Here is a 26,314-nt window from a genome sequence, read left to right on the forward strand (position 1 = left end):
AAAAAAAAAAAAGAAAGAAAAAGAAAAACAAAACCTAACCAAAAAAATATTTTTTTGCAAGAGTTAGGGATGCTATTGTGTTGGGCAGTTCTTGTATCATTCATCCTTAGGCACTTAAATGCCTAAGAACTGAGGCCATGGACTTTGCCTGAAGTACCGATAATTTTTTCTTCAGACCCTTTCTTTTATATATTTGACTACATTCATCCTTGGGTTAGGGGGAGACAAAGACTTAGGAACCCGCAGCTTTATATTTTTTAAATTTAGAAACTAAAAGAATTTGTTTTTTAAAAGACTTCAAATAAAAATAGAAACTCCTCTTAAAAATATATGATTTGAATATTTTTCTTGGCCTTTATTCTTTGGCTAATCAGATGTTTTAATCGATTCAGAGTCTTTGTTATATTTGCATTTTATTTATTCATTCAACAAGATGACAGGAGGGCAGCAAATAGGTCCACAGTATTTCATCATGGCCAGAATTGTGTTTACTGGCTCTTTGGGTTTCAAAGAAAAAGATATGCTGATGACCTTTTAGCATTTTCCAGTCATGTAGAAAAGTGCTTTATAAAAAACGAGGAGAGGGCTGGGGTTGGAGCCGAGTCATAGAGCATGTGCTTGGCAAGTGTGAGGCCCTGGGTTGGTTCCATGGCAGCACCAAAAAAAAAAAAAAAAAAAAAAAAGCTCAGTGGGGGGATATGTGATAAGTGCACAATAGTGACATTTATAAGGTGTAAGTAAACAGGATGTTTTCCTCTTGGGGCACTGGGGAGAGCTTGAGAGGGAGAATGGGGTAGGGACACAGTTAATACAGTTACCTCCAGAAAGATCTAATCATCATTTTATTTATTCCAACAGTTTTGCGAAGAGGTTTGTGGGATTTCCATTTGCACATGAGAGAACTTTTTAAGGGGTAGAGTTAGGGTTTTAACTCTTGTGAGACTCCAAAGTTTGTGTTGTTCTGTGATCTTAGTTTAGGTCCCTTGAATCTCTAAATTTTTTTGTCTTTTTGTGTGGAGTAACTGTTGTGTTCCTTTTAGGAGGTATGATAGTTTTGGATGCCAGGTTCTGGATTATTTTAGAACTTTTGATGCTCCTGGGTGAAAATAAAAGGGAAAGGAGTTGGAAACATTTTATGTAGCAGAATTCATTAGACTTCCAGGGTGCTCTGAACTTGGAGCTAAACATAGAGTGAAGAGGTTCCACCTTGCTTGTAGATCTCTCTTCAAATGGAAGACTTCAGGCATGTGTGACTGCAGAGCATTCTTCTTTCCTAGCCTGACACAATAAAGACAATGTGGCCTTTATAGTCAAACACAGCTGGATTTGAATCCCATCTGCCGGTTGTGTGGCCTTAGATAAATTACTAATCTCTGAGTGTCTCATAGGGTGGTTATAAGAATTAACTAAGGCGATGTATGAGAAGTGTGTAGCACAGTACCAAACATAGGGGCACCCTTTTTTTTTTTTTGGTTGTGGTGGTGGTACTGGGAATTTAACCCATGTGTCTTGTACCACTGAGCTACATCCCTAGCTCTTCTCTTTTTTTTAATTTTGAGACAGGATTTCACTAGGTTGACCTTGAGCTTACCATCCTGGCTCAACTCCCCCAAATTGCTGGGATTACAGGATTTTGCCCCTCTGCCCTGCTTATTACAGTCTTTGAAGAAACTGCAGTTTAAATAATTTAATATTGTTGTCAGGAAGAATTGTAACACTTGACTTCATTATCTGCCATTTTAATGGGGAGGAGAGCGAGAAAGGGAGGGAGGGGCCACACTTCCAACACTCCCTTCAGGGGCACTACACTAGTGATATAACTTCCTCCATTTAGGCCCTACCTCTTTTTTTTTTTTTTTTTTTTTAATTGACATTGGACCTTTATTTTTTTTTGTTTATTTATATGTGGTGCTGAGAATCAAACCCAGTGTCTCACACATGCTAGGCAGGTGTGCTGCCACTGAGCCGCCACAACCCCAGCCCCTAGGCCTTACCTCTTAAAGGGTTCCATCACCTCCCAGTAGCACCATGGGCTGTAGTCTGTGGGGTACATTTTATCATTTATCCTGTGACTGAAACATTTTAGAAATGAACGATACTAAAGGATTTTTGTTTGTTTGCTTTATTTTACATTATAGCTTTTTTTCTTGATTTCCAAAGAAGTACCTGGTAACAAACATGACTGAATTCTGGCTTATATCAGCTCCTGGGGAGAAAACCTGTCAGCAAACATGGGAGAAACTGCATGCGGCGACTTCAAAGAACAATAATCTTGCTATTTCTTCCAAGTTCAACATTCCTGACTTAAAGGTAAAGCTGCACTGTGCAAATGTAATCAGTAGTGTAATCAAATAGTTTGTAATCAGGAGGGGCCAGTTCTTTTTTTTTTTTTTTGGTAGAAATGAGATACCCAGTTCCTTCAGGAAAAAACTCTCTCATCTCTAGTTATTGACATAGTTTAAAGTGTTTCTTTTTCTTTGAGATGTTCTAACTACCAAAACTAAAGAACAGTTTTTTCTTCCTAGACTTTTTTGTGCTTTTTAAAATATGATTTTCAGAAATGAAAATCTCAGTAATATGTACATTTAAATTTTTTTTTTTGTAATTGTAGATGGACAGAATGCCTTTATTTTATTTATTTTTATGTGATGTTAAGGATGGAACCCAGTGCCTCACACATGCTAGGCAAGCACTCTGCCACTGAGCTTCAGCCCCAGTCCAGTAATATATATTTTTAAATAACCCAGTGAATTAATTTTTTTGTTAATAAATTGATATTCTGCTAACACTGTAAATGTGTTACTATGGTACCTACTTAATCATACTAATTAACCAAATTTAACCTCATTATTTAATCTGTTTATAATTCTATTCTGATCTGATTTGATCTACTGATGCTAGAGCAGTAATCTAGCAACTTCAATGTGAAACAGGCTGCCAGTAGTCAGTTGATCAAGTTGCTGGTAATTAGTTTAATGAACTTTTGTAAAGAATGGAAAAGATGGTGATATTTACAGTTTGCTAGTTAACCAAGTGAAGCAATCATATACAGAATTCATCGAAGACATACTGAATGTGTTCAGTGTTTGAGTTTTTTGGAGTTTGCATTCCATTTGAATAGGATATTTCCTCCAAGATAGGATCTTTTGCATGCAATTTTGCATAGAGGTTCCACTACAGACCCTCTGACTTGCATCCATGGACCTCCTGCTTAAAGATCCATGTTGTAGAGCAGGACTTCGAATGACCCATTGTCACCAGTATAGGCTGCCTCAAAAAGTCTTCACATTCTAAATGGTACTTGTACCCATGAATCCAAGTATTAGTTTATACATATAAATAGATTTGAAATGTCTGACAAACATCTTTTTACTACACTTGCATGTTTTAAAATAAAACATAAAGAATTTAAGATTTGTGGACCCTCCAAATCAAGATATTGTATAATCTTGTAAAAAAGGTGGGGAGGGATGAAAGCTAAATAACAAAATGCCATCTTTCCTTTCCAGGTTGGCACACTGGATGTTTTAGTTGGCTTGTCAGACGAACTGGCCAAACTGGATGCATTCGTAGAAGGGTAATGTACTTATATGCATGTAGTAGAGCAAAAGGAGAGACATTATTATCAGACTCCCTGGATGTTGGATTTGTCATCACATGTGTACTTGGTTTATAGAAATGGTTTTAGAAAGTAATGACTTTTTCCCTTTATAAAACAATTTTTTGAAGGTGAAGTTTATATACAAGAAAATATACCTGTTGAAAAATGAAAATAATAATATTTTAATATCTTTATTGAGGTAATTTACATGTCATATAGTTTACCTTTTTAAAGTGTACATTTCAGTTTTGTTAAATATATTCACAGAGGTATGCAACTATTATCCCAATCAGTTTTAAAACATTTTTATCACTCTCTCCTTCAGTAAAACATGTTCCTGTTCCCATCAGTACTCATTCTCTGTCCCCCACCACCCACTGATCTCCTTTTTGACACTATAGATTTGCCTGGTCTGTTGTGATTGTGTTTATTTGTTTGTTTCTTGGTAGTACTAGGGATTGAACTTGGGGGCACTCTACTATTCAACTATAGCCCCATGGTGCTGTTCCCCACCCACTCCCACTTTTTTTTTCTTGGTGGGGGATGGTACAGGGGATTGAACCCAGGACCTTGTACATGCTAGGCAGGCATTTTACCGTTAAGCTACATCCCCAGTACCCCTGGTCCTTTTAAACATTTTTTTTTTTTTTATTTTGAGATAGGATCTTGCCAAAGTTGACCAGGATGGCCTTGAATCTCTTGTCTTCCTGCTACAGCCTTCCAAGTCTGGGGTTACAGTATGTACCACTGTACCTGGCTGTGACTGGCTTTATTGGTTACCATAATGTTTTTAAATCTTAGCCATGCTATAGCACATATCAGCATCTCATTTCTTTTTATTAACAAATAAAACTATTCCATTATCATCAAATAATATTATCAAATAATCCATTTGATTTTAATCCACTCATCAGCTAAGTGGACAGTTTGTTTCTTCTTTTTGATTTATATGGACAATATTGCTATGAACATTTGCATGCAGTGTTTTTATGTGCTTATATGTTTTCTTTTCTCTTGGGTATATACCTAGGAGTGGAATTTCTGTGTCACTTGGTTCCTTTTTGAAGAACTGCCATACTATTTTCCAAAGTGGCTACACTATTTTGTACTTTCACCATCAGTGTTTAAGGGTTGTAATTCCTCCATATTGCTACTATCAGTCTTTTTGATTATACCCTTCCTAGTGGATATGAAGTAGTGTCTCACTGTGTTTTTGATTTGCACTTCCCTGATGACTAATGATATTGAGTATCTTTTCATGTGTTTATTGGCCATATTTTTTTCTTCTTTGGAGAAATGTCTATTTGGATCCTTTGCCCATATTTAATTGGTTTATTTTTCTTTTTATTATTGAGTTGTAAGTTTTCTGTACATATTCTAGCTACAAGTCCTTTATGAGATATGATTTGCAAATAATTTCTCCCACTATGTGGGTTGTCTTCATTTTCTTTTTCTTTTTCTTTTTTTTCTTCTTCCCCTTTTCCTTCCTTATCTTCCCCCTTCTTCCCCTCCTCCCCCACCCCTTCTTTGTCTGTACTGGAGATTGAACACAGTGATGCTCTACCACTGAGCCATATCCCTAGTCCTTTTTATTTCATTTTTACTTTTTATTTTTTGGTACTAAGGATTGAACCCAAGGTTGCCTTACCACTGAGCCACATTCCTAGCCCTTTTTATTTTTTATTTTGAGACAGGGTTTCAATAAGTTGCTTAGGGCTTTGCTAAGTTCCTGAGGATGGTCTTGAACTTGAGATCTTCCTAACTCAGCCTCCTGAGTCTCTGGGATTACAGGTGTGTTCCACCACATCTAGCCCCTTTATATTTTTAATTTACAGACCGGGTCTTACTAAGTTGCCCAGGTTGACCTCAAACTTGTAATCCTCCTGCCTCTGTTTCCTGAGTGACTGGGATTACAGGTGTACACCACTGCACCTACCTTGTCTTTACTTTGTTGAATTTGCCCTAGAAAGCACAAAAGTTTTTAATGAAGTCTAATTTGTCTACCTTTGTCGCTTGTGTTTTTGATATTGTATCTAGAAAACAGTCACAGTGTACATCTGTATTTTCTTCGAGAGTTTTATAGTTAAAGATTTTGAATTGAGGTCTTTCCATTTTGATTTCATTTGTGTATATTGTATGAGATAGAGGTCCAAGTTCATTCTTTGGTTTGTGAACATCTGTTGTCCAACAGTGGTAGAGTGTTTGCTTAGCATGTCCTAGATTTGATCCCCAGCAGTGCAAGGAAGAAAAAAAGTATAAGGGCTAATGTGTATCTCTGTGATAGTTGTCCAAGCTCCTTGTGTTAAAAGGCTATTAGCCAGGCGCGGTGATGCATGGCTGTAATGCCAGCAGCTCAGGAGGCTGAGGCAGGAGGAACACAAGTTCCTAGCCAGCTTCAGTAAAAGTGAGGCACTAAGTAACTCAGTGAGACCCTGTCTCTAAATAAAACAAAATAGGGCTGGGAATGTGGCTCAGTGGTCGAGTGCCCCTGAGTTCAATCCCCAGTAACCTCCCCACCCCACCCAAGAAGAAAACAAAAAAGAAAATTGCTATTGTTTATTAAACTGTTTTGGCACGCTTACTGAAAATCAGTTGAACATAATTATGAGGGCTTATTTCTGAACTCTCAATTCTGTTTTATTGATCATTTGTTTTTATCCTTTGCCAATACTGCATTATCTTGATTATTGTAGCTGCATAGTAAGTTTTGAAATCCAAAAGTGTGAATCACTAACTTCATTTTTCTTTTCAAAATTGTTCATTCTGGGTTTCTTGCATTTTCATATGAATCTTAGGATTGCCACATCAAGTTTCTGTGAAGTCATCTGGAATTCTGATGGGAATTGTGTTTAGTCTGTAATTCAGTTTGGGGGAGTATTGTCATCCTAACATTGTTGTCTTTGATCCATGAACTTGAGATGTCATTCATTTTATTTGAAGATGCTGATACTTTTTTCTTCAAAATTAAGTTATAACTATTTAATAGAATGCTTATTCCATAAACCCTGTACCCCTCCTTACTACTTAATGTCTAGTTTCATATACTACTTACAATACTTAAAGTGACATTAATGTATATAAATAATATATGATACATGTAAGCTATATGCTTGTCAAATCCCTAAAACAAGAACTTTTACATGTTAACTATTTGAAGAGCTTATAGTTAATTATAACTTCAATTATAATATAGTTTCTAGTCTAACCCTCAATTAGAATAAGGTGAAAACTGCAAAATTTAAAAATTTTTAGGCTTAGTGAAGTAGAACATACCCTCTTTGTATATGTGTAATTGTGTGTGTGTGTGTGTGTGTATGTTTACCACCTATTGCCCCAATACTTACATAGTACTTGAACTCAAACCCTCTGTTGGGGGAGTGAACCAGTACCCTCTAATTTAATTATAACTTCAACTATAATGCAGTTTCTAGTATTACTCTGAAAGCAACTTTACAAATTGCAAAATCTCCCAAGATTTTTAGGTTTAGTGAAATAGAACATACCCTTTTTTATATATAGTCTTACCAACTATTACCCCAATACTTACGTAGCACTCAAATAAGATTATTTAAAACTTCATGACAACCATATGATAGTTAAAATAGCTTAATTCATAAAGTAAAGCATGAAAACGTTTAGATGAGTATTTTAACTCCATAAAATTTTGGTCCTGGACTTTTTATTAATTTATAGTAGGATTATACATGCAAATATTCTCACCTCAATAAGAATTTTCTCTATATCAAAATGAGCAGGTTTCAAGTCCACTATTGTAGTAGCTCATAACACCTTGCTGAATCACACCCTCACAGGATACAGCAGTGGTTAAGATTAAGCAATATGAACAAAAGTTCAACTAAGTCATACTATAATAGGGTGGTAAACTGTGCTAGCTCCTGCAGTTATACAATTAACCCAAATTAATACAACTTGGCATAAAATGTGCTTTAAATGTATCACGGTAAAGTTAAGTCCTAAGTAAGCTGTGAAAAACTTTGGTTAAAATAAAACTATAAGAGTAACCTTAATATATGTGAACACACAATAGCTAAGACACAAACTGGAATTAGATACCTTACTATGCTTAGCCATAAACAAATACTTAAATAACAAAACTACTCACCAGAGTACAAACTATTGGCTGCAGCCTAAAACTCAAAGTGCTTGATGGTACTTTACATCCCTTTAGAGGAACCTGTTCTATAAGTAGTAAACCCAGACTCATCCCAGCACTTTGTGCAGTATTAGCCTAGGTACCACCATCTTCAGTAAACTCTAATAAGATCTTAACTTTAAGCACAGTTATATACATAAAAATGTTAAATCAAGGTGGAGACTGTAAGGTGGAAAGAAAGGGGCTACATTTTCTATCTTAGAACATTTCAAAATAGCTCTTATAAAATCCAAGAGTCAAAGGCAGATTTAGTAGTAAGAATAGAGAGCCTAAGTAAGTAGGGATATAAAGCTCATACACACCACCTGTCACCCTCCTCAAATATTACAAACTAAAAATATAATTTTATTAATATAAGAAGAGATAAGTTATAATAAGGTAAACCTACTGGAGAGAGTGTGTTTGGAATAACCAAAATATGGCTTAATTTAAAGTACCCAGCCTACACCTGGAAGATTTCACATGATTTGAACATTTTTTTTTTTGACAAAAAATTGTTTTTATTCATTCAATAAAGAAAATCCATTTTCAATACAAAGAAATAAAAGATGAGGAAGTAAAATAGATAAATTCTATTTCTCTTTGCCTTTGTTGGCTCATGCTGCTTTAACAAAATACTTGATACTGGCGGAATAATTTATAAAGAAGAAAATTTTATTTATCACAATTTTAGAGGTTGAGAAGCCCGAGATCAAAGTTCCAGAAAGTTCAGTGTCTAGTCTCAGTGCACTAGTCTCTGCTACCAGGATGATGTCTTGAACACTGCTTCCTCTGGAGGGCGTAAGTCCTGGGTCTTCACATGGTGGAAGAGAGAAGGGTAAAAGGGACGAGCTAGTTCCTCAAGCCCTTTTATAAGGTCACTAATCCATTCATAAGGGCAAAGCCCTCTTAATCACCTCTTGAGGCCCCATGACCTAGTACTATCACATTGTCAGTTAAGTTTCAACACATGAATGGGGGGACATTCAGATCATAGGACCCTTCCTCATTCCAATCGAATGATCTGAATCATGATTTTACCATGCAGCCTGTCCAGGTAAGTTGGCCTGCTGAGTAACATGCTATCTCTTTTAGCTTGTTGTGAAGGAATAGTGAGCATGCTACCTTGCATTACTTACCCTACTTCCTGCCTCACCTCTCTTTTCTCTCATTCTTGCTGCCCCTATTTGGCACACTTATATCTCTCAAGTAAATCATTAACATTTAATCCTTGCCTCTAATTCTATTTTCTAAGGAATCCAAGTTAAACAACTACCTTATCTCGACTCTTTTGCATTTAGATATGACCATGCAACTCAATTCTAATCAATGGAATATACATAGAAATTATGCATACTGCTTCCAAACTTGGCTCATAAAATTTCTGTCATGCTCAGCTCTTCTCTTTCCTATAGAAGAACTATCTAAAAAGGGGAAAAAAAAGAAAAAGGAAAAACCAGGCCACCTTGGAAGTCTATATATGGCAGAGTCTCTGCTGCTGGGGTGTCCAAATGACTGGAGGAGAGTTGTCTGCTGACCTGTTCACATCTCCACAAATGTTACATGAACAAGAAATATGCTTCTGTTATGTTTATACCATTATTTATCTAAACTCCATTTACAATAGCAATCAACATACCCCATTTAGTAAACCTATCTTGTCAATAACCCAATAAATACCATCAGTGAAATCAGAATGCTTAAAAGGATATAACACAACATCTGAAAGTCATATTTTCATTTTTTTCTCCTCTACTTTTTCGGGGGAGGGGTAGAATGCTTACCTGAAACCATACTTTAAGTTTGTGTAACTGAAACAAAATAACAAACCCAAACTTCTTTTTCCAAAATTCAGTTTGTAAGTTCTTTCAAAAAAGTCAGTCTCAAGCTAGGCATGGTGGTACATGCCTCTAATGCCAGCTAATTGGGAGGCTGAGACAGGAGGATTCCAAGATTGAGGTCAGTCTTGGCAACTTGGTGAGAACCTATCTCAAAATTAAAAATAAAATGGGCTAGGGATGTAGTTCAGTGATAAAGTATCCCTGGTTCAATCCCCAACACACACACATACCAAAAAAAAAAAAAAATCGAATGAGACAGAAGTTAATTTCACCCTCTAACTACCTTCTGTACAGCTCCAGGAAAAAAATTAAAATGATCTGAACTGGCAAGTGTTCACCAGTATAGACATCTTTGTGCTGGTTTTACTAACATAGGCTACAATCCTAGAAGTGCAAAAGAAACTAATCCAGAGATGCCACTGCTGAAACTGACTTCTTCATTTCCACACTACATGTTACCCACGAATGAGAACAGTTATTCTCAAAGTATAAAAGTCCCCATGGGAGGAACACTTCATTTTTTGATATTTTAGTAGATGGTGCCCTCTGATCTTAAAAACTCAGGGGGACACTGTGGTGCATAACTGTGACTCCCATTGGCAGTCACTGCTGGATCTGCTCAGTCTTTCATACAAACAACTCAAACACCTCTACCCACTTCATTCTTTACCTTCCTCTAGATACCCACTCAGTCACTCCCTAAAGGTAACCCTGTGATAGAGTGGAAATAGTACATTTCCTGCCTGCCTTTCTCCCTCACACAACATTCAATAAGAACAGAACAGATGCTGGGTCAGCCATGTGCTGAGAATGGATGACAGTGGCATGCCAGAAGAGCTGCTAAGGAGGGACACAATCCAAACCAAAGACCAGGGAAGGGGTGGGTCAGGAATGCTAGATGAAGTCAACATCTGTGGCTTCTTGCTGGGGTAAAGAAACAGTACAGAGATGTGGCTAGATCTCAGTCTCAGTAATGGGATGCCTAAAGTGAAGGAAAAACTTTGTTATCTTGGTCTGTTCATTTAACATGTATTTATTAAGACCCTGCAATATACTGGGTGTAGTCACTAGGAACAAGATAATTTGAACATTTTGAACTGATCCTAGCCCACCAACCTTATAAATTCCAGTACTATAATTGTCAAAACATTTGTACCCAATAAAAATGTAGGAGATAGAAATTATTTACTGGAGCTATTGAGACAATACCATAAGGGAAGGATAAAAGGTACAAAAGCACAAAACAGCATAATGAATTAACCAGACCTTCACATAAAGAACTTAAACTAAGAACTCTGAAACCAGTTGAACTACTCACAAGCAGCTGAAAGAGTAAATTCATCTATGTAGTGAAATAGTGGGGAGACTTATGAGTAGAGGTTTTCTAAACTGTATTTTAGCATGGGTATAACTTTTTGCATTTTGACTAATTGATGGAATCAATAAGAATTCCTTTGACAGATCATTTAGATACATATGGCTTAGGTAAATTTTGTCATTTGTAAAATTCAGAATTTTGGAGAATCATTTGATTGAATTTTTAAGGAATAGACTTGAATAGAAGGAATATTTCCTAGAACTCTGTGCAGGCAATTTTCTCATTTATGCTGTTAATACTTTTCTGAATTAATTAGAATCATCATAGAGCAACCGCTCTGGCCATAGAGGCTAACATCAGGGTTGCAGAGAGAATCTTTTAACCTCACCTAAGGAGGTAAACAGACCTAATGTTTAAGAGATGGTCTTTAATATTGGAGGCAAGAAAGTCCTGTAGGAGACAGATTTACAGTAGATTAGTCAGGAGATATTAAAAGCCTTAAATGAGGCCAGGCTCTTGGTTATAAAATGGAAAAGAGAGGTTAAAAAGTAGCAGATTACATTTAGGGTTTTAATTCCATATATTCATACAGAGTAAATTTATGAATTATTGTAAATATGAAAATACTTATGGATGATATACTCAAAGGACAAACTGATGGGAAGAAAATAGTCTCTTGATTTCTGGATTATAAGTGCTCTCTTTTTTATTTATTTATTTATTTTTTGGTGCTGGGGATGGAACCCAGGACCTTGAGCATGCTAAGCATGTACTCCACCACTGAGCTGTACCCCTAGACCAATTACAGGTTTTTAATTAAAAAAGAGCATGAGGAAACTTATTTTTAGTTGCTATCCCTGAGGCAGTTGTCTTCCTTGAGGTTCCATCTACCTCATTCATTGTAGTTTCAGGTTATGACAACCAGAGGCACTGAGAAAGGAAGTTCCTGGTAATATAATTATAAACATTATATATGGAACTATATTTATCACCTTGATGACTTTTTTTTTTTAATTGGTTATGGGGATTGAACCCAGGAGTGCTCTACCACTAAGCTACATTCCCAACTCTTTATTTTTTATGTTGAGATAAAGTCTCACTAAGTTATGAAGGCTGGCCTTGAATTTGACATACTCCTGCCTCAGCCTTCTGAGTTGCTGGGATAGGCATCTGCCATTATACCTGGCTGACCTTGATGGTTTTATATAGGTCTTGTCAATGGTATCCTAAGTATAGTTTAAAGTTTGCCAAAAGCTTTTAGAAAAGGGATCTGAAAAGTCAACATGGGGCAAATGTAGTGAGCTTGGTCAGTAGAATTGAAAGTTACCTGCAGTGTTTGTCAGCTCTTCTTTTCTATGCTGCTCTGCAAATACCATCTTTTTTATTCTACCTGAAAGATATGAGAATCTTAAAGATCCTATGGTTGTTAGACCTTGGTGGCATTGACAGATGGTAGCTCAGTGACCCAAATGTTTCAGCTTTTAAGTCAGAACATGGTGATATGTTGAGCAAGCCATAGTCTATACTTTCTCAGTAATCTAATCATTAGATTTTTTTTTAAAGGTGACTGCATGCATTGGCATACTCTTTTAGAGATGCATAGGGCGATCATGGAGACATAGCCAAATGTATATACAAGCCCTACCTTCAGCATATTGAAGACTTGGGGCTTGCTTCATTGTTTCTGAAATTGTTCTACTTAAGTTTGAAGATCACTCAGTATAGGGTTGTCATTGAAGTTTAGTCCTTTTGTCATATTTTCCTGGCCCTTACTGGTTCATGTTTATACCATTACAAGTCTTCCAGTTTCCTCTCCCAGCAGTTGAGCTTAGTGTGTATCCTAAGATCTGTTTTGATCATGTCGTTTCCCTGTCTGGAGTTTGCATTGAGGAGAGCTATCTGCACTCTTCTCCTACTTCCTAGCATAAGCCCCCACCTCCTCAGCATGTTGCTCTGGTCAGTCTTACCCTCACCATTCTCTGAATGCCCATGCTTTTCACCGCTTCTTGTCTTGATGCAGATGATACCCTGTGACAATGATGCTCTTTGTTCCCAGGCAGCCATCCTTTCCTTCCTTGCCCATATCCTGAACTGCTAGTCTTTCTTGATTATAGTAACTGGAACTGATCCCCCTTTTTAATGCTTCTCTGTCTGTAACCTCAACTGGCACTTAACTCAAATTGTCATTTATGTATCTTTGTATCTCTCCAGTTAGATTTTAAGCACTGTGGAAGTAGTGATTTTGTAATTTTGAATTCTACCAGGATCTAGAAGCTGCCAAGGAAAGGAAAAAAGAACCCCAAGAGTCAAGGGACCAATGGAAACATGGGTCTTGTGACTTTGGACAAGTCACTTATTTTCTTTATTCTTCAATATCTTTCTTAAAAGAGATTGACAAGGTCAGATCTATGTGCCTTTGTGACATTGGCAGTATGGTTTCTTCTGTTGTGTAACTCCTTGCAAATAGTAGTTGCTCTGAATAAGTAAATGTAGGACCCCAGCCTTCTTCACATAGTCGTTTCATTCTGAGTGAACGTACAGCGTCTGGCGCATAGTAGATTGTCAGTTAATGCCAATTCCCTGCCTCCTCTTTTGTTCTTGACCCTTGCAGTCAGATCCGTTGTTCATTTTCTCAGCATATAATTTATGGCTATTTACAGACTATTTTTCTCTAGTTTTCCCCTACTTCCTTTCCAGATTAATAACCACTGCCCATAGTCTCCTTAAAACCCTACACTTACTTAATTGATATTTGCATGCAACAAAATCTTGGTCTGTTTTATCCTTAAACTACTACGTGTAAAGTACAACCATTTCTTCTCTGTTATATAGATGTATGTAATGGGAACATATATACAGTTAAATTCATGTCTTTGTGTAATGTGTTCATTGTATAGCATGGATTATAGTTTTTTTTTCCTGAAAATGGTGGTGTTGGTTTTTTTTATTCCCCAGGGTGGTTAAGAAAGTGGCTCAGTACATGGCTGATGTATTGGAGGACAGTAAAGACAAAGTACAGGAGAATCTGTTGGCTAATGGAGGTAAGTTAATGTTTCATGATTCTGTAATTATTAACTTAGGTAAAATGAATGACATAGCTACAAAAACAAAAAAATGTAAAAACAATCTATAGATAAGGATGTTAAATACAACAGAAAGCCATTAAAATACAGTTGTTACTACTGAATTTGGTGATATTGCCAGTTATATCCTGTCCCCTGAAATACAATCTCACATAAGATAATCTTACATAATATAGAATCTATGATATGATGTTGATTTTTTCTGCAAAAGCAGTATTACAAATTTGTATCTTAACTCTTTCTGGAATGTTTGCTAACTTGTGTTTATAAGTAGGTTTCCACATTATATATGGCAGCATTGTGCTCTGGTTACCTGCTGTCTTCCCTAGCTTTTTTTTTTTTTTTTTTTTGCGGTGCTAGGGATTGAACCCAGGGCCTTGTGCTTGCGAGGCAGGCACTCTACCAACAGAGCTATATCCCCAGCCCTTCCCTAGCTTTTTATATTTAATAGTATCTAACTGCTCAGGCCCCAGAATAGAAATTATTAATTTTTATTGCAGAGCAATGCCTCTTCCCCTCAAATTTGAGTATGACTTCTTAGTACCCATAAAATAGTGTACTGGCATCTCTCTAGCTACAAGCTAATATTTACACAGTTTGCTTTGTATAATAATGACTTCATACAGACAGCTTTGACCTCCTTGTTGATATTTTTACTTGAATTCTAAACTATATATTGCCCTCAATGATAAGAATACTGGTTTTTTAATCTGTTGTTCCTGTAGTCTTATTCTCCTTATAAGTAATAGATGCTCAATAAATATTTAATCAGTTACAATATAGTAACTTATTCTAGATTTTTGTTATTGTAATTATCTTAATCCAATTGCTTGTTATTTCTGTTAATCTTTTAGAACAGAATAGAAGGTAGATATGTTAACTTATGGCACCTTCATTGATCTTTAGTAGATGGAATGGCAGCTGACAATCCCTGCTGTTGACTCCTTGGCATTATGTAAAGAGCTGTTGAGGAGAGAGATACTTTGATATGAATTACTTTTGTCAGTTAGCTTTGTCACTCTTGACATTTATTTCTCCTAGCCTTGATTCTGTTGAACATTTTTTTTTTTTTTTTTTTTCCACCTAGGGGTCTGGGAGGTCACTGGGTGACATGATCTCTCCACCATTTCTTTGTCCTTTTGTTGTAGCACTCAGTGCATTCTTTTTTTTTTTTAATTTTATTTTATTGTAAACAAATGGGATACATGTTTGTACATGGCGTAAAGGCATACCATTTGTGTAATCATAAATTTACATAGAGTAATGTTGTTTGATTCATTCTCTTATTTTTTCCCTTCCCCCACCCCTCCCACCCCTCTTTTCCCTCTTTACAGTGCTTCCTTCCTCCATACTTGCCCCCCTCCCTAACCCTAACTCTAACCCTAACACTAACCCTTCCCTCCCCCCATTATGTGTCATCATCCACTTATTAGCGATATCATTCTTCCTTTGGCTTTTTGAGATTGGCTTATCTCACTTAGCATGATATTGTCCAATTTCATCCATTTGCCTGCAAATGCCATAATTTTATCATTCTTTATGGCTGAGTAATATTCCATTGTATATATATATACCACAGCTTCTTTATCCACTCATCAATTGAAGGGCATCTAGGTTGGTTCCACAGTCTGGCTATTGTGAATTGAGCAGCTATGAACATTGATGTGGCTGTATCTCTGTAGTATGCTGATTTTAAGTCCTTTGGGTATAGGCCAAGGAGTGGGATAGCTGGGTCAAATGGAGGGTCCATTCCAAGTTTTCTAAGGAATCTCCACACTGCTTTTCTGTTGAACTTGAGAGGTAAATTTATTTTGATTACTAACTCAACAGTTGTTAAGTGTCTCTTTGGTTTTATATTTTTTATTCCTTCATTTGAAAGTGAAAGGCTTCATGTTTCAAAGTTTGTTGATTTGTAGACTTAGAAACAGTCATCACATGGTTTTACAGACAAGTTTATTTTCAATTTGGGGATGTTGTCAAAGAATCCTTTTGTCAAATCAAGCTTATCAAGGAGACAATTCAAAGTCGTTTCTTAATCTTCGTCTTACCTACATATGAGGCACATCATGGATATGTACATATTCCACTTATTAAGTTGTCAAATTAGGAGCATCTTTATATATGTTGAATTTTGAGTCAGAAGAAGAGACTAGAAGGTAAATTTTGATTAACCCATGTTGCTTAATCTAGTTCCACATTTATTTAATCAGGACTTCAGAAACGACGTCTTTGCCGATGTTCTTGGTGTTCAATTCAGCTTTAAAATGTATTGCTGTATGAAAAACCTGTAAAAAAAAAAATTGTTGCTTCTCTTTAGTAATTAATGTATTCCCTTATTTCAGTTGATTTGGTTACTTATATAACCAGGTTCCAGTGGGATATGGCCAAATACCCTATCAAGCAGTCCCTGAAAAATATTTCTGAAATAATTGCTAAGGTAAGATAAAAATTAGAACAGGTGGTACATACTGTTTTATAGTGGCTTTTATAATTTAGCTATGAAATACTGTTTAGGCTTTTAATAAGCAGTTAACTTATATGTCACAAATAAACCAGATGTATACCTATTACAGTGCGAGATGTTAAAATACATTCTATTTTTGTGATCCTGGGGATTGAATCTAGGATCTCACATTCATGAGGCAAGGCATTTAAATTTTAAAGATGTTATAAAGTATAATGTCAGTAATGTAAGTATATAAATTATCTAAGTTGGATAGTTTATTTACATGGCTAACTTAAATATGGCACAAACAGGGTTTCAATAAGAAACTTTAAAATTATGTAATTACTATTTATACAAATATTAAGGATAATTAATTTTTTTAAATTTATTTATTTATTTTATTTTTATTTTTTTTAAGGATAATTTAAATCATGTAGAGTAAGGAATTGGAATCTAGTAAAGATTTATGGGTTATCCAAATAAATGATAATTGCCACTTAGGTATGTATGTATGCAGTACTTTTTCAAACATTAAATTTTATGGGTTCTTTGACTCCTTCTGACTAATGGTATTGACCCTGTGCCCCCAAGTGCCTATGTTCATGTACCACATGATTTTATGTACAGTTTTCAGAGAGCACATGGACACTGAAGCCCATCCATTAACTCACCAAGAGCCCCTTTGTATTGAAATGTCCTTGAGCTTGAGAGAATTTGTAAAAGTCTTAGCACAGACCTTAATGAAACATGTAGACAAGGACCTGTTAAATTTGCCAATATTCTTAATGACCTGGTTGGAGGGAAAGTATGGTTTAAATTATTGGGCAGATATGCCTTGGCTCCCACTGACTTTAGTTATACAGTATTGCTGTAGAGTTAAATGAAAATGAATTGACTATCAAAGATTTTATCATTTACTAATTTTTTTTTTTAATGCAATAGTGGGAATTGAACCCAGGGCCTTGTAGGTGCTTGGCAAGCACTTTGCCAGTTTTTTTTTTTTTTCTTGTTGTTGTTGTAATATTGAGATAGGGTCTTGCTAAATTGCTGAGGCTGGCCTCAAAGTTGTTTTGCTCCTGCCTTAGCCTCCCAAACAGCTGGGATTTCAGGGTTGCACCACCATGCCCTGCTAAAGTCATTATATAATTTAAAGAAAGTGATTCTCTTACAGGATTGAACTTTTACTCTCTTTGGATCCTTATCAAGAATATAATCTGCTTCCTGATACTATTATAGATATTGTAGAGAGGTGAAGTGACTTAACCTAGTGCTACACAAGGTAGAGCTGAGTCAGAACCAGTTCTTCAGATACTAACCTACTTTGTATTTTCTCCCTAAGTAGTTAATAATTTTAGTCCTTTTTGGAAAAATCAGCTTTTGTAACATTTATAAATTTAACTAAATTAATTTCATTGAGAAAACATTTTGTGGTAATTTAGTGGAATTTTTGACAACAAAACTCCATAAAATTCTTTAGCCTTGCGAATTGAAGCCTTATAATTAGTAATCTTCAAATCCAGTGGCCTAGATTCATTTACATAGTTTACAAAGTAATATAGTAATAAGCTGATACACATGAAGATTAAAACATTAATAAAAAAGGTTCATATGGAAATTATCCTATTAAAAATGAAATTGGTTGTTTAAAAAATTACCCTAAGCTTGTGCTTTTAAAATAATAAGATATTCTTACATCAGAAACTAATGTATTTTGTGGAAGTTAAGTTCAGCTACTTTAATTTTATTAGTAGAAGCAGGCTTAGGAAAATTTTGACTATTTTTCTTCTCTTTTTTGAAGGGAGTAACTCAGATTGACAATGACCTGAAATCTCGAGCATCTGCGTATAATAACCTGAAAGGAAATCTTCAGAATTTGGAGCGAAAGAATGCGTAAGCATAGCAAGTATATGTGAATATTAAGCATAGGGCAGCATGCTAGCGTGCACTAATGAGGGGTGGCTGGGGTTTAGCAAGTTCCAGTGTAAGCTGTTTCTATAATCAAATGGTGTTTTTTTAATATCACAAAGTTGATTAAGTTTAACTTTGAAAATGGATGTGAGGCTGATTTATTACATTTGTTTCATTAATATGATTTGTGAATTGGGTTCTGGTTTATCTCTTTATCCATTTGCTACTTCTCAGAAAAATTCTAAAATTAATTGTTTTAAATCGTTTGTAGTCATTGCTTAGCAATAAACTGCTTAATTCTATAGAAGAATCCATTTATGATGTAATAATAATTCTCTGATTTTTCTGTTTTCTGAGTTTAGATTTTTTTACACATTAGGTTTTCTTAAAATAGGACACCCTTGTTTTGGTTGATTTCCTTGTACTATGACCATACAGACAAGGGTAGTTTTAAGCATATATAACTATTGAACTTGTATGTTCATAGACCGGAAGGAAAGTTTGGTTGGGAGACCATCAGTGATGCAAATAGGACAAGATATTTTCTTCGTTACTAGAATACCAAATGACCAAAAGTTGATTATTGGTTTAATAACCAAAATTGCCTGGTATCAAATGAAGCATAGAGAGAGGGAAGAAAACCAAAGGCCAGGCTTAAATGGCATGATTTCATAATTATGATGAAATAGACTTTAGAATAGCCCCTTACCAGTCAAGATGTAATCAAGAGAAAAGCTGGGTTAGGATAATTAAAGCAAACACAAACGTAGACACTGGAGAGGAATTTTGATAAATGTTGCCATTTCTTTGGTTGTAAGGTTGGGATATATTTGTCTAACTGTTGACTTCTTATAAAGCAAAAATGCTAAGACTAATTTCTCTTGAGATATATATGTAGCAAATGTGAATGTGACCAGTCTGCTGTTGTACTACAGAAGCACATAATTATCCACCTAATGCTTCTTTTTTCTTTAGGGGAAGTTTGCTAACTCGAAGTCTGGCAGAAATTGTGAAGAAGGACGACTTTGTCCTTGATTCAGAATATCTCGTCACATTACTGGTTGTAGTTCCCAAGTATGTTTTTCTATTATAAAGGATTTTACTTGTTAAAATACAAGATTAGTATCTGGTATTGCAATATGAAGTTTTCCTTAAAACCCAAGTGTAAAACAAGTATAACCTTGGTATTCATTCTGTCCACCAACATTTTCTCATAAAGTTGAATTTCATTTATAACCTGGTTATAGAGATACCAATTATAAACTGAGATTGGTATAGTTGAATCATCAAAAAATTAACGCCAAGTTATTGGATTTTTAAGAATGCAGATTATATATTTTTTTCAAAATAAGTCTTTGGATTTATTTTTCCAAAAAATCTATATGACTAGTTAGGATGAATTTAAACCCTGTAGGAAGCAAAGAGTGAGTTAGATTGGGGTGAGCAAAATTTTTTTGTTTTACTTTTTAAAATAACATCTTTAAAGTTTTTGCAGTTAGGGCTGGGGAGATAGCTCAGTTGGTAGAGTGCTTGCCTTGCAAGCTCAAGGCCCTGGGTTCGATCCCCAGCACCACAAAAAAAAAAAAAAAAAAAAAGAAAAAAGAAAGAAAGAAATAAAAGAAGAAACTCTAAAGTTTTTGCAGTTAAAATATCAAACTTAAAATAGATCTTAGTACATGAACATACTAAGTTCTCTAATTGTATTTTAAGATAGTCTTTAAAACATAACAACCTGTATATCATAGAAGAGTATTCTTGATCTGCAGTTATACAGAATGAATTTTACAAACATAATAAATATATTTATACTCTTACACATAACAGTATAGACAATAGCAGTTAACAATAGTAGCTTGCAACAGCAAAATGGTTAGATCTGCAAAAATTTTTTTTTTCTGTCAAGGGTCAGATAGTAGGTGTTTGGGCTTTGCCAGCTGTCTGATCTGTCACAACTACTCAGCTTTACCATGTCACCTTTGTGGTGATAGCTGAAGCAGCCACAGACACAATAATGGATCCTAGAAAAGAGAGACAAAGCACCTCCATGGAATTCACAGTGGCTACCTTAACCTTTCTTGTACACTTTTTCCCTGTTACTGCAGTAACTAGGCTTTTGGACTTTGCTTTACACGCGGAGAAAAGCTTAAAACTAAGGGGATTTGGCTTCAAACGTTTAATTTCATGTTTTAGTTATATAACTCCCCTGCTATATTGGAGCTCTGTTATTTGTAGTAAATTTCTGTGTATCTGTGTTTTTACACTGTCTAGAAAAATTTATACTATGTAAGAAAATAACCTTTGCCTATATATTTCTCTCATCCTTTATTTAAATTTTGTGTTTGAAACCAGAACTTTTTATAGTTTTCCATACCTTATATTTGAAACACTAAACTTACATAGGACACTTTACGTAATGAATTAGTCTCTATCCTGGCCTACAAACACTATAATTATTTTAAGTTTCCAGCATAGTTGTCTCTCTGCACACCTCCAGAAGCCAGTGGCCTCTAGAGAAGGTGGTTGCACAATGTTCTGTGGTGACATAATTTACTGTCACTTCATTTACTTGCTACTTCCTGGTATTCTTTGCTCACTGTAGTTTTATTCAGTCATATATAATGGCCACTGAATAGAAATGACAGTGATTTCAATATGGCCTTTTTCTTGTTTTTTAAATGAGGCATAATACTTAGAAACCATATAGTTTGAAAGTAATATAGAATGTTTATGGTGCTTTGCTTCCTTCCCATACTTAGCTCTAGGGTGTGCTGCTTTTGCAGTAGTTACTGGATATAAAAGGGTAGTGATCCCTACTTCCTGCATCACTCAGTGTATCTGAAATTCATTCTCAGTAGGAAACTTGAAATTTTTTGTTACGTATATTTGATGTATTTCACTGTAGCTACATTTCCTATTTGTCTCATAATTTTTTCTCTTCCTGGATGTGGCAGGAAGTAGGACTTGTTTTTCTTTTCCAGTGCTTATTGCATCTTTTCTGCAGGTTAAACCACAATGACTGGATCAAGCAGTATGAAACTCTAGCTGAAATGGTAGTTCCAAGGTCTAGCAAGTAAGTAGCAGTCTTTGTAAAACTTTATTTCCTAGAATTCCTCTGAGAGCTTGGTTATTAGATTAGGAAATATCTTTGCATCTTTCCTTTATGGTAGATTTATAATTTTAAAATGATCATTTTTAGCTTATAAGTGAAATATATTAGCAGTAGCTATCATAATGTCAGACTTGGAAGGGACTTGGCACAGTCTGTTTCACCCACTCATGTTTATAGACGTAGAAATTTGAGGCCAGTGAAGTGAAGTAGTTTGCCCAGAGTCACACATGTCATTAGTGGCAGACTGGAACTGGAACCAGGTCTCTGGTGTGGTGCTTTTTCTGCTGTAACAGTCCTCATTCACTGTGTGACTGTAATTCCTCATTTTACCTTGCAAAGAAAACCTTCCAGGTGACTTTTAGAGTGCTGTTGATCTCCATATGTTCATCATCACTTTGAGCATGGATTTTGCCAAATCTGTACATTTCTTAAAAAACAAAAAACTGAAGCCAGGTGCAATGATGCATGCCTGTAATCCCAGCCACTCAGGAGGTTGAGATGAGAGGATCACAAGTTCGAAATCAGCCTAAGCATCTTGGTGAGACCCCATCTCAAAATAAAAAGGAAGGGCTGGGTGTGTAGAGCACTTGCCTAGCATGTAGCCCTGGGTTCAATCTCCACTACTGGGTAAAAAATTCTTTTTATTAAATTCTTTTAAGTTTACTTTGTCTAATTTGATATTTAAACTCATTCTGTGAAGCAGTTTGGGCAGTCACCCTTTTTTCTCAGTGATGAGGAAGATACATTGTTGCCCAGAGCATAGGCTGTGTAAGTGTACAGTGGCAGAGTTAGGACCAGAACTCAGATCTTTGAACTCTAGGTCCCATATTCTCTTACACCATTCCATGTCATATTCCCTATATTCTGCCATTATCACTCAAGACATTCTTTGAGAAAATACTCAATATAGTGTATATACACCCAAAGAATTCCTTGTATGTAAATGCTTGAAGAGGAGATAACCTTTTGAAAAAAAGGTGTAGGAGATAGTGAAGGGCTGGGGAGATTAGCTTAGTTGGTAGAGTGCAAAAAAGGCCCTGGGTTTGATCCCCAGTACTGCAAGGAAAAAAAAAAAAAAATTTGGAATTAGTAAGGTCAGGCCCATGAAATATTTTCTTTTCCAGTTTCATTGTGTCATATGGGAGGTAGCTTAGTATTTTGGAAAGAGTCCTGGACCCAGGGATCTGAGTTCTATTGCTGGTTCTGCTACCAACTTGCTGTGTGACCTGGGGTAAGTCTTTTAACTTCTCTGGGCCTCATTTTCTTTGTAAAATGAGCATAGCACCTTCTTTGTATATGTTATGAAGTAAGTTAGTTTAGAGCTTGATAGGATATATAAGATAGTACTGCAGTCATTTCACAAATATTGATCTTTTGAGAACTAAACCACAAACTTGCGCCTGTCATGAGTTTTTTTCCTACTGGAGGGAATACCTTTTATGCAAACCAGCCCCTTCACATGCTAACTAGAGTCTACAGTGGTGTCTTGGTATTAGATTCAATTTTGGCTATCCTGACAGATAACGCCTTCTTATCTACAGAGGATTCAAACTGTAGGGGTTGACTGTGCCCAGGAGTCAGTGAAGGAGGAGGGTGAGGACTTGATGCACAGACTGCCTTCCAAGTGGACACATACCAGCCAGGTTTCCAGGGGTTGGTGTGTAGGCTAGCTAAGTAGCTTCAAATTTACTCTGAAAGGGGAACTAAACATATTACTTCAGAAATTTACCTCTTGCAAATCACCATAGTAGTTTAAAGGAAAAAACGCCAGGCAAGAAGAGTTTAATGCAGGCCTCTGAGAAACTTCTAAGTGCACAATGGCGACCTGAGTCCCCAGCCCTTCCTCTCTTGTTGCAAACATCTGTTCTACCTATTTCTCAGTCCAAAGTACAAATGGATTCACTGGCTCAAAAACCTAGCTGTTTAAATATCATCATAAAGAACAGGGCACGAGCTCAGGTAGCAGCAGGAAGAGCTGTAGCTTAGGTAGAGCAGATAGGCTGCAGGGTCAACTCGACATTCTTCCACTGTGTAGGAACAACCTTAGGATTGATGCTGATTTTTTATTTTTTTTCATGAAAACTAACATTTTTGAGTGCTTTCCACAAATTAAGTCAAATAATTATATGTGGTGACACTTTCACTTGATACTTTTTATCATGGTACCTGAATGATGATAAGTCTTGGAAGCAGTGAAGATGAAAGTGAAATTTTGAGGTATAAGAATAGATTAAAAAAATATCATCCTCAACTCTGAAAGAAATGATTTCATTTTTAAAGTGCTTAAAATCTAGCTATTCCAGTGAGTTGAGAGACTGAGGCAGGAGGATTGCAAATTTGAGGCCAGCCTGGGCAATTTAGCAAGACTCTATCTCAAAAAAGTGCTGAGGATGTAACTCAGTGGGTAAATTGCCCTGGATTCAATCCCCAGTACCAATAAGGAGGCTATAAATCTAGGTATTTATAAGTTATTTTACATGAATCATAAAAGATTGAACAATTTGAAATATTGCTTTTGTTGTGTGGTGAAAAACAGGATGTATATGAATGCTTGTCAAGGCCATGGCCAGGAAGTAGAGGCTGGGTTGCTGTTCTGCTTCTTTTTGTTGGAATATTTCAGAGAGGGGTGCTTTTTATTTGTACTTTCAGAATTACCACTTTCCTTTTTTTCTGCCTACTTTTGCTTATTACAAAAATAACAGCCTTCTGATTGAAGGTTGGGAGTAAAGTTTGGGGTGGAGCACTTGGCTCATGTGCACAGAGCTCTGGGTGTGACACCCAGCACTGGGGGTCGGGGCACTGTCTGATTGGGTCAGATCAGGGGTTAACATTTGCCTTTCCTTGGAAACCACCACACAGTCAGTGGAGCTTCACAGAGGATTTGTTCAGTGAGCTAGAGTTGCAGAAGAACCTTGCTAAGAAGTGAAGAAAGAATTACACCAGCCATTATGCAGAGACATTTCTCTTTTTGGGGGTTTGTATGAAGTATGGAGCAGGGAAGAAACAGGTGGGTTGGTCAGGGAGCAGAGAGCATGACAGGTCCAAGCCTCAGGAGGGAGTGAGTTTACTCGTTTATTTGAATCTGGTAGGGCGTTTTCAAGGTGAGTTAGACTGAGCCTCCTGTCCAACATTGTATCTGGGGATACTTCAGGTTTATGTTGACTCATGAAGAAATGCGATTTTCTTACCTTTTTTCTCTCATTGTGGCTTTCATTTTGTTACTTTACTTTGGTTTCACGTATCACTTAAGATTTTTATGGTATTTACCTTGGTTTGAAATCCATTTGTCATCTGCTGACTCTCTGATGCTCTCATCACTTCCGCTTGGTTTCTGCAAACTGTTCTCTTGCCTCACCCTTGACATCTAGAAAAGTTTACCTCTGGAGTCAGATCTTTTATCCAGCTCTTTACCAGACCTTCTCTGACCTCCTCCTCCTGCTTTTTTACCTTGTTCACCTCCTCAACCCCTAACCCTGGGTTTGCATTGACTTTGATTTCCTCTGATCAGGCTTTGTCTCCTGGTTAGCCTGGACTCTGCTGATCACATTAGCCATTCATCTGCAGAGCCTTCAGCCTTCAGCTCTGCAAACTCACACCCTAAATTAATCTTTAATGCAGTCCAGTGGCTTCGGTACTGGGGTTGCTTGAGTGAGCTGAAGAGACTCTGGTAGCCACTCCAGACTCAGGCTGTTCTGTGTCAGGGCAGTCTTCTTCCATAGCGCTTATCTTCACTGTAACTTAAGAATTTTTAAAGCTCCACCTGTATCCTGCATGAACCCTGTAGCTTCAGACTCACATACAGGGTCCCCACTGGTACCCATGTGATGTTGTATAAGAAAACAACATGATCTCCCCAATTGATTCAGACAAAAAAGTATGGACTCTTCTCCCTCACCCGCTTCCCTAATCCAGTCAATCATGTCCTTTCTACTTTCTGTGGTAGTTGGTTGAACCATATGAAATTTGTTCAGTAAATCAAAATGGCCAAACATCTCCAATTTCATATGGTTTATTCTACTTCAACTCTTCCCCCTGCTGCTGCTTCAGTTCAGACTCCTCTTATCTCCATCGTGGACACTCTAATGGCCATCAGCTGTTCTCCTTTTTCCCTCTCACACATACTGCCATTTTTGCCTTGTGATATGTAAATCTGTTACTGCCCTGTTTATTTTTTGCAATGCTGGGGATCCAACCAAGGGCCTCCCACATACAAGGCAAATGCTCCACTACTGAACTACCCTTCCACTCCCTGCTGCCCTTTTAAATCTCTGCTTATTCCTCCCTGCTTTTACTGCCCCTACTCAACATTCCCCCTCACCACCAATGTGGTGTTTCAGCTATGCTTATTTCTGGCAGTTCCCCAAGTGCACTGTGCTGTTCTCCACCTGTGTTCATTGACCCATGGAATATTCTCTTGCCTGTTCTCCAGATTTCTGCTTGGCACCACTTCTGTGAATCTCTTATATTCACCCAGATAAAAGTATCATTCCCCAAATCCCATGCACATTCTCTATTATAGCACTTACAGCTGTGTCGTACTTACTCTTTACGTCTCTTTCCTTCATTGAACCCTTCCCTTGAGATCAGGGAATGGGGTCTTAATTGGTTTTACTCCTAGTAGCTCATCAGAGCTTGGTACAGTATAGTACTCCAGTACATGCTTAACAACTAAAAAGTTCCTTATGTTAAGGACTCATTGTTTATTTTTTATAAGGCTTTAAGAAATACCCTTCCTGGAGGAGAGAGGGAAAGCCAGGTCATTTTTATTTACTTTTTTCTTGATAAGGTGACACAGTAGGATTTCATCATAAAACAAGATTGGGTTTTTATCTTGGTTTTTCTGTCAGGATTTTGA

General features: G+C 36.5%; 1 protein-coding gene across 1 annotated transcript in view; it reads left to right on the forward strand.

Annotated features, from left to right (window-relative positions):
• Positions 1 to 2,177: 2,177 nt before the first annotated feature.
• ATP6V1C1 (ATPase H+ transporting V1 subunit C1) overlaps positions 2,178 to 26,314 on the forward strand; it is a 31,454-nt gene continuing 7,317 nt past the window's right edge. Inside the window, exons 1-7 of the mRNA XM_079107956.1 lie at positions 2,178 to 2,310; positions 3,510 to 3,577; positions 13,869 to 13,954; positions 16,339 to 16,433; positions 18,241 to 18,332; positions 19,326 to 19,424; positions 21,352 to 21,420. Coding sequence (XP_078964082.1) covers positions 2,179 to 2,310; positions 3,510 to 3,577; positions 13,869 to 13,954; positions 16,339 to 16,433; positions 18,241 to 18,332; positions 19,326 to 19,424; positions 21,352 to 21,420 — 641 coding nt within the window. The 5' untranslated portion in view covers position 2,178. The remainder of the gene's footprint in view (positions 2,311 to 3,509; positions 3,578 to 13,868; positions 13,955 to 16,338; positions 16,434 to 18,240; positions 18,333 to 19,325; positions 19,425 to 21,351; positions 21,421 to 26,314) is intronic.

This window comes from Sciurus vulgaris (assembly GCF_902686455.1).
Source record: "Sciurus vulgaris genome assembly, chromosome: 1".
In the NCBI taxonomy this organism is placed as follows: Eukaryota; Metazoa; Chordata; class Mammalia; order Rodentia; family Sciuridae; genus Sciurus; species Sciurus vulgaris.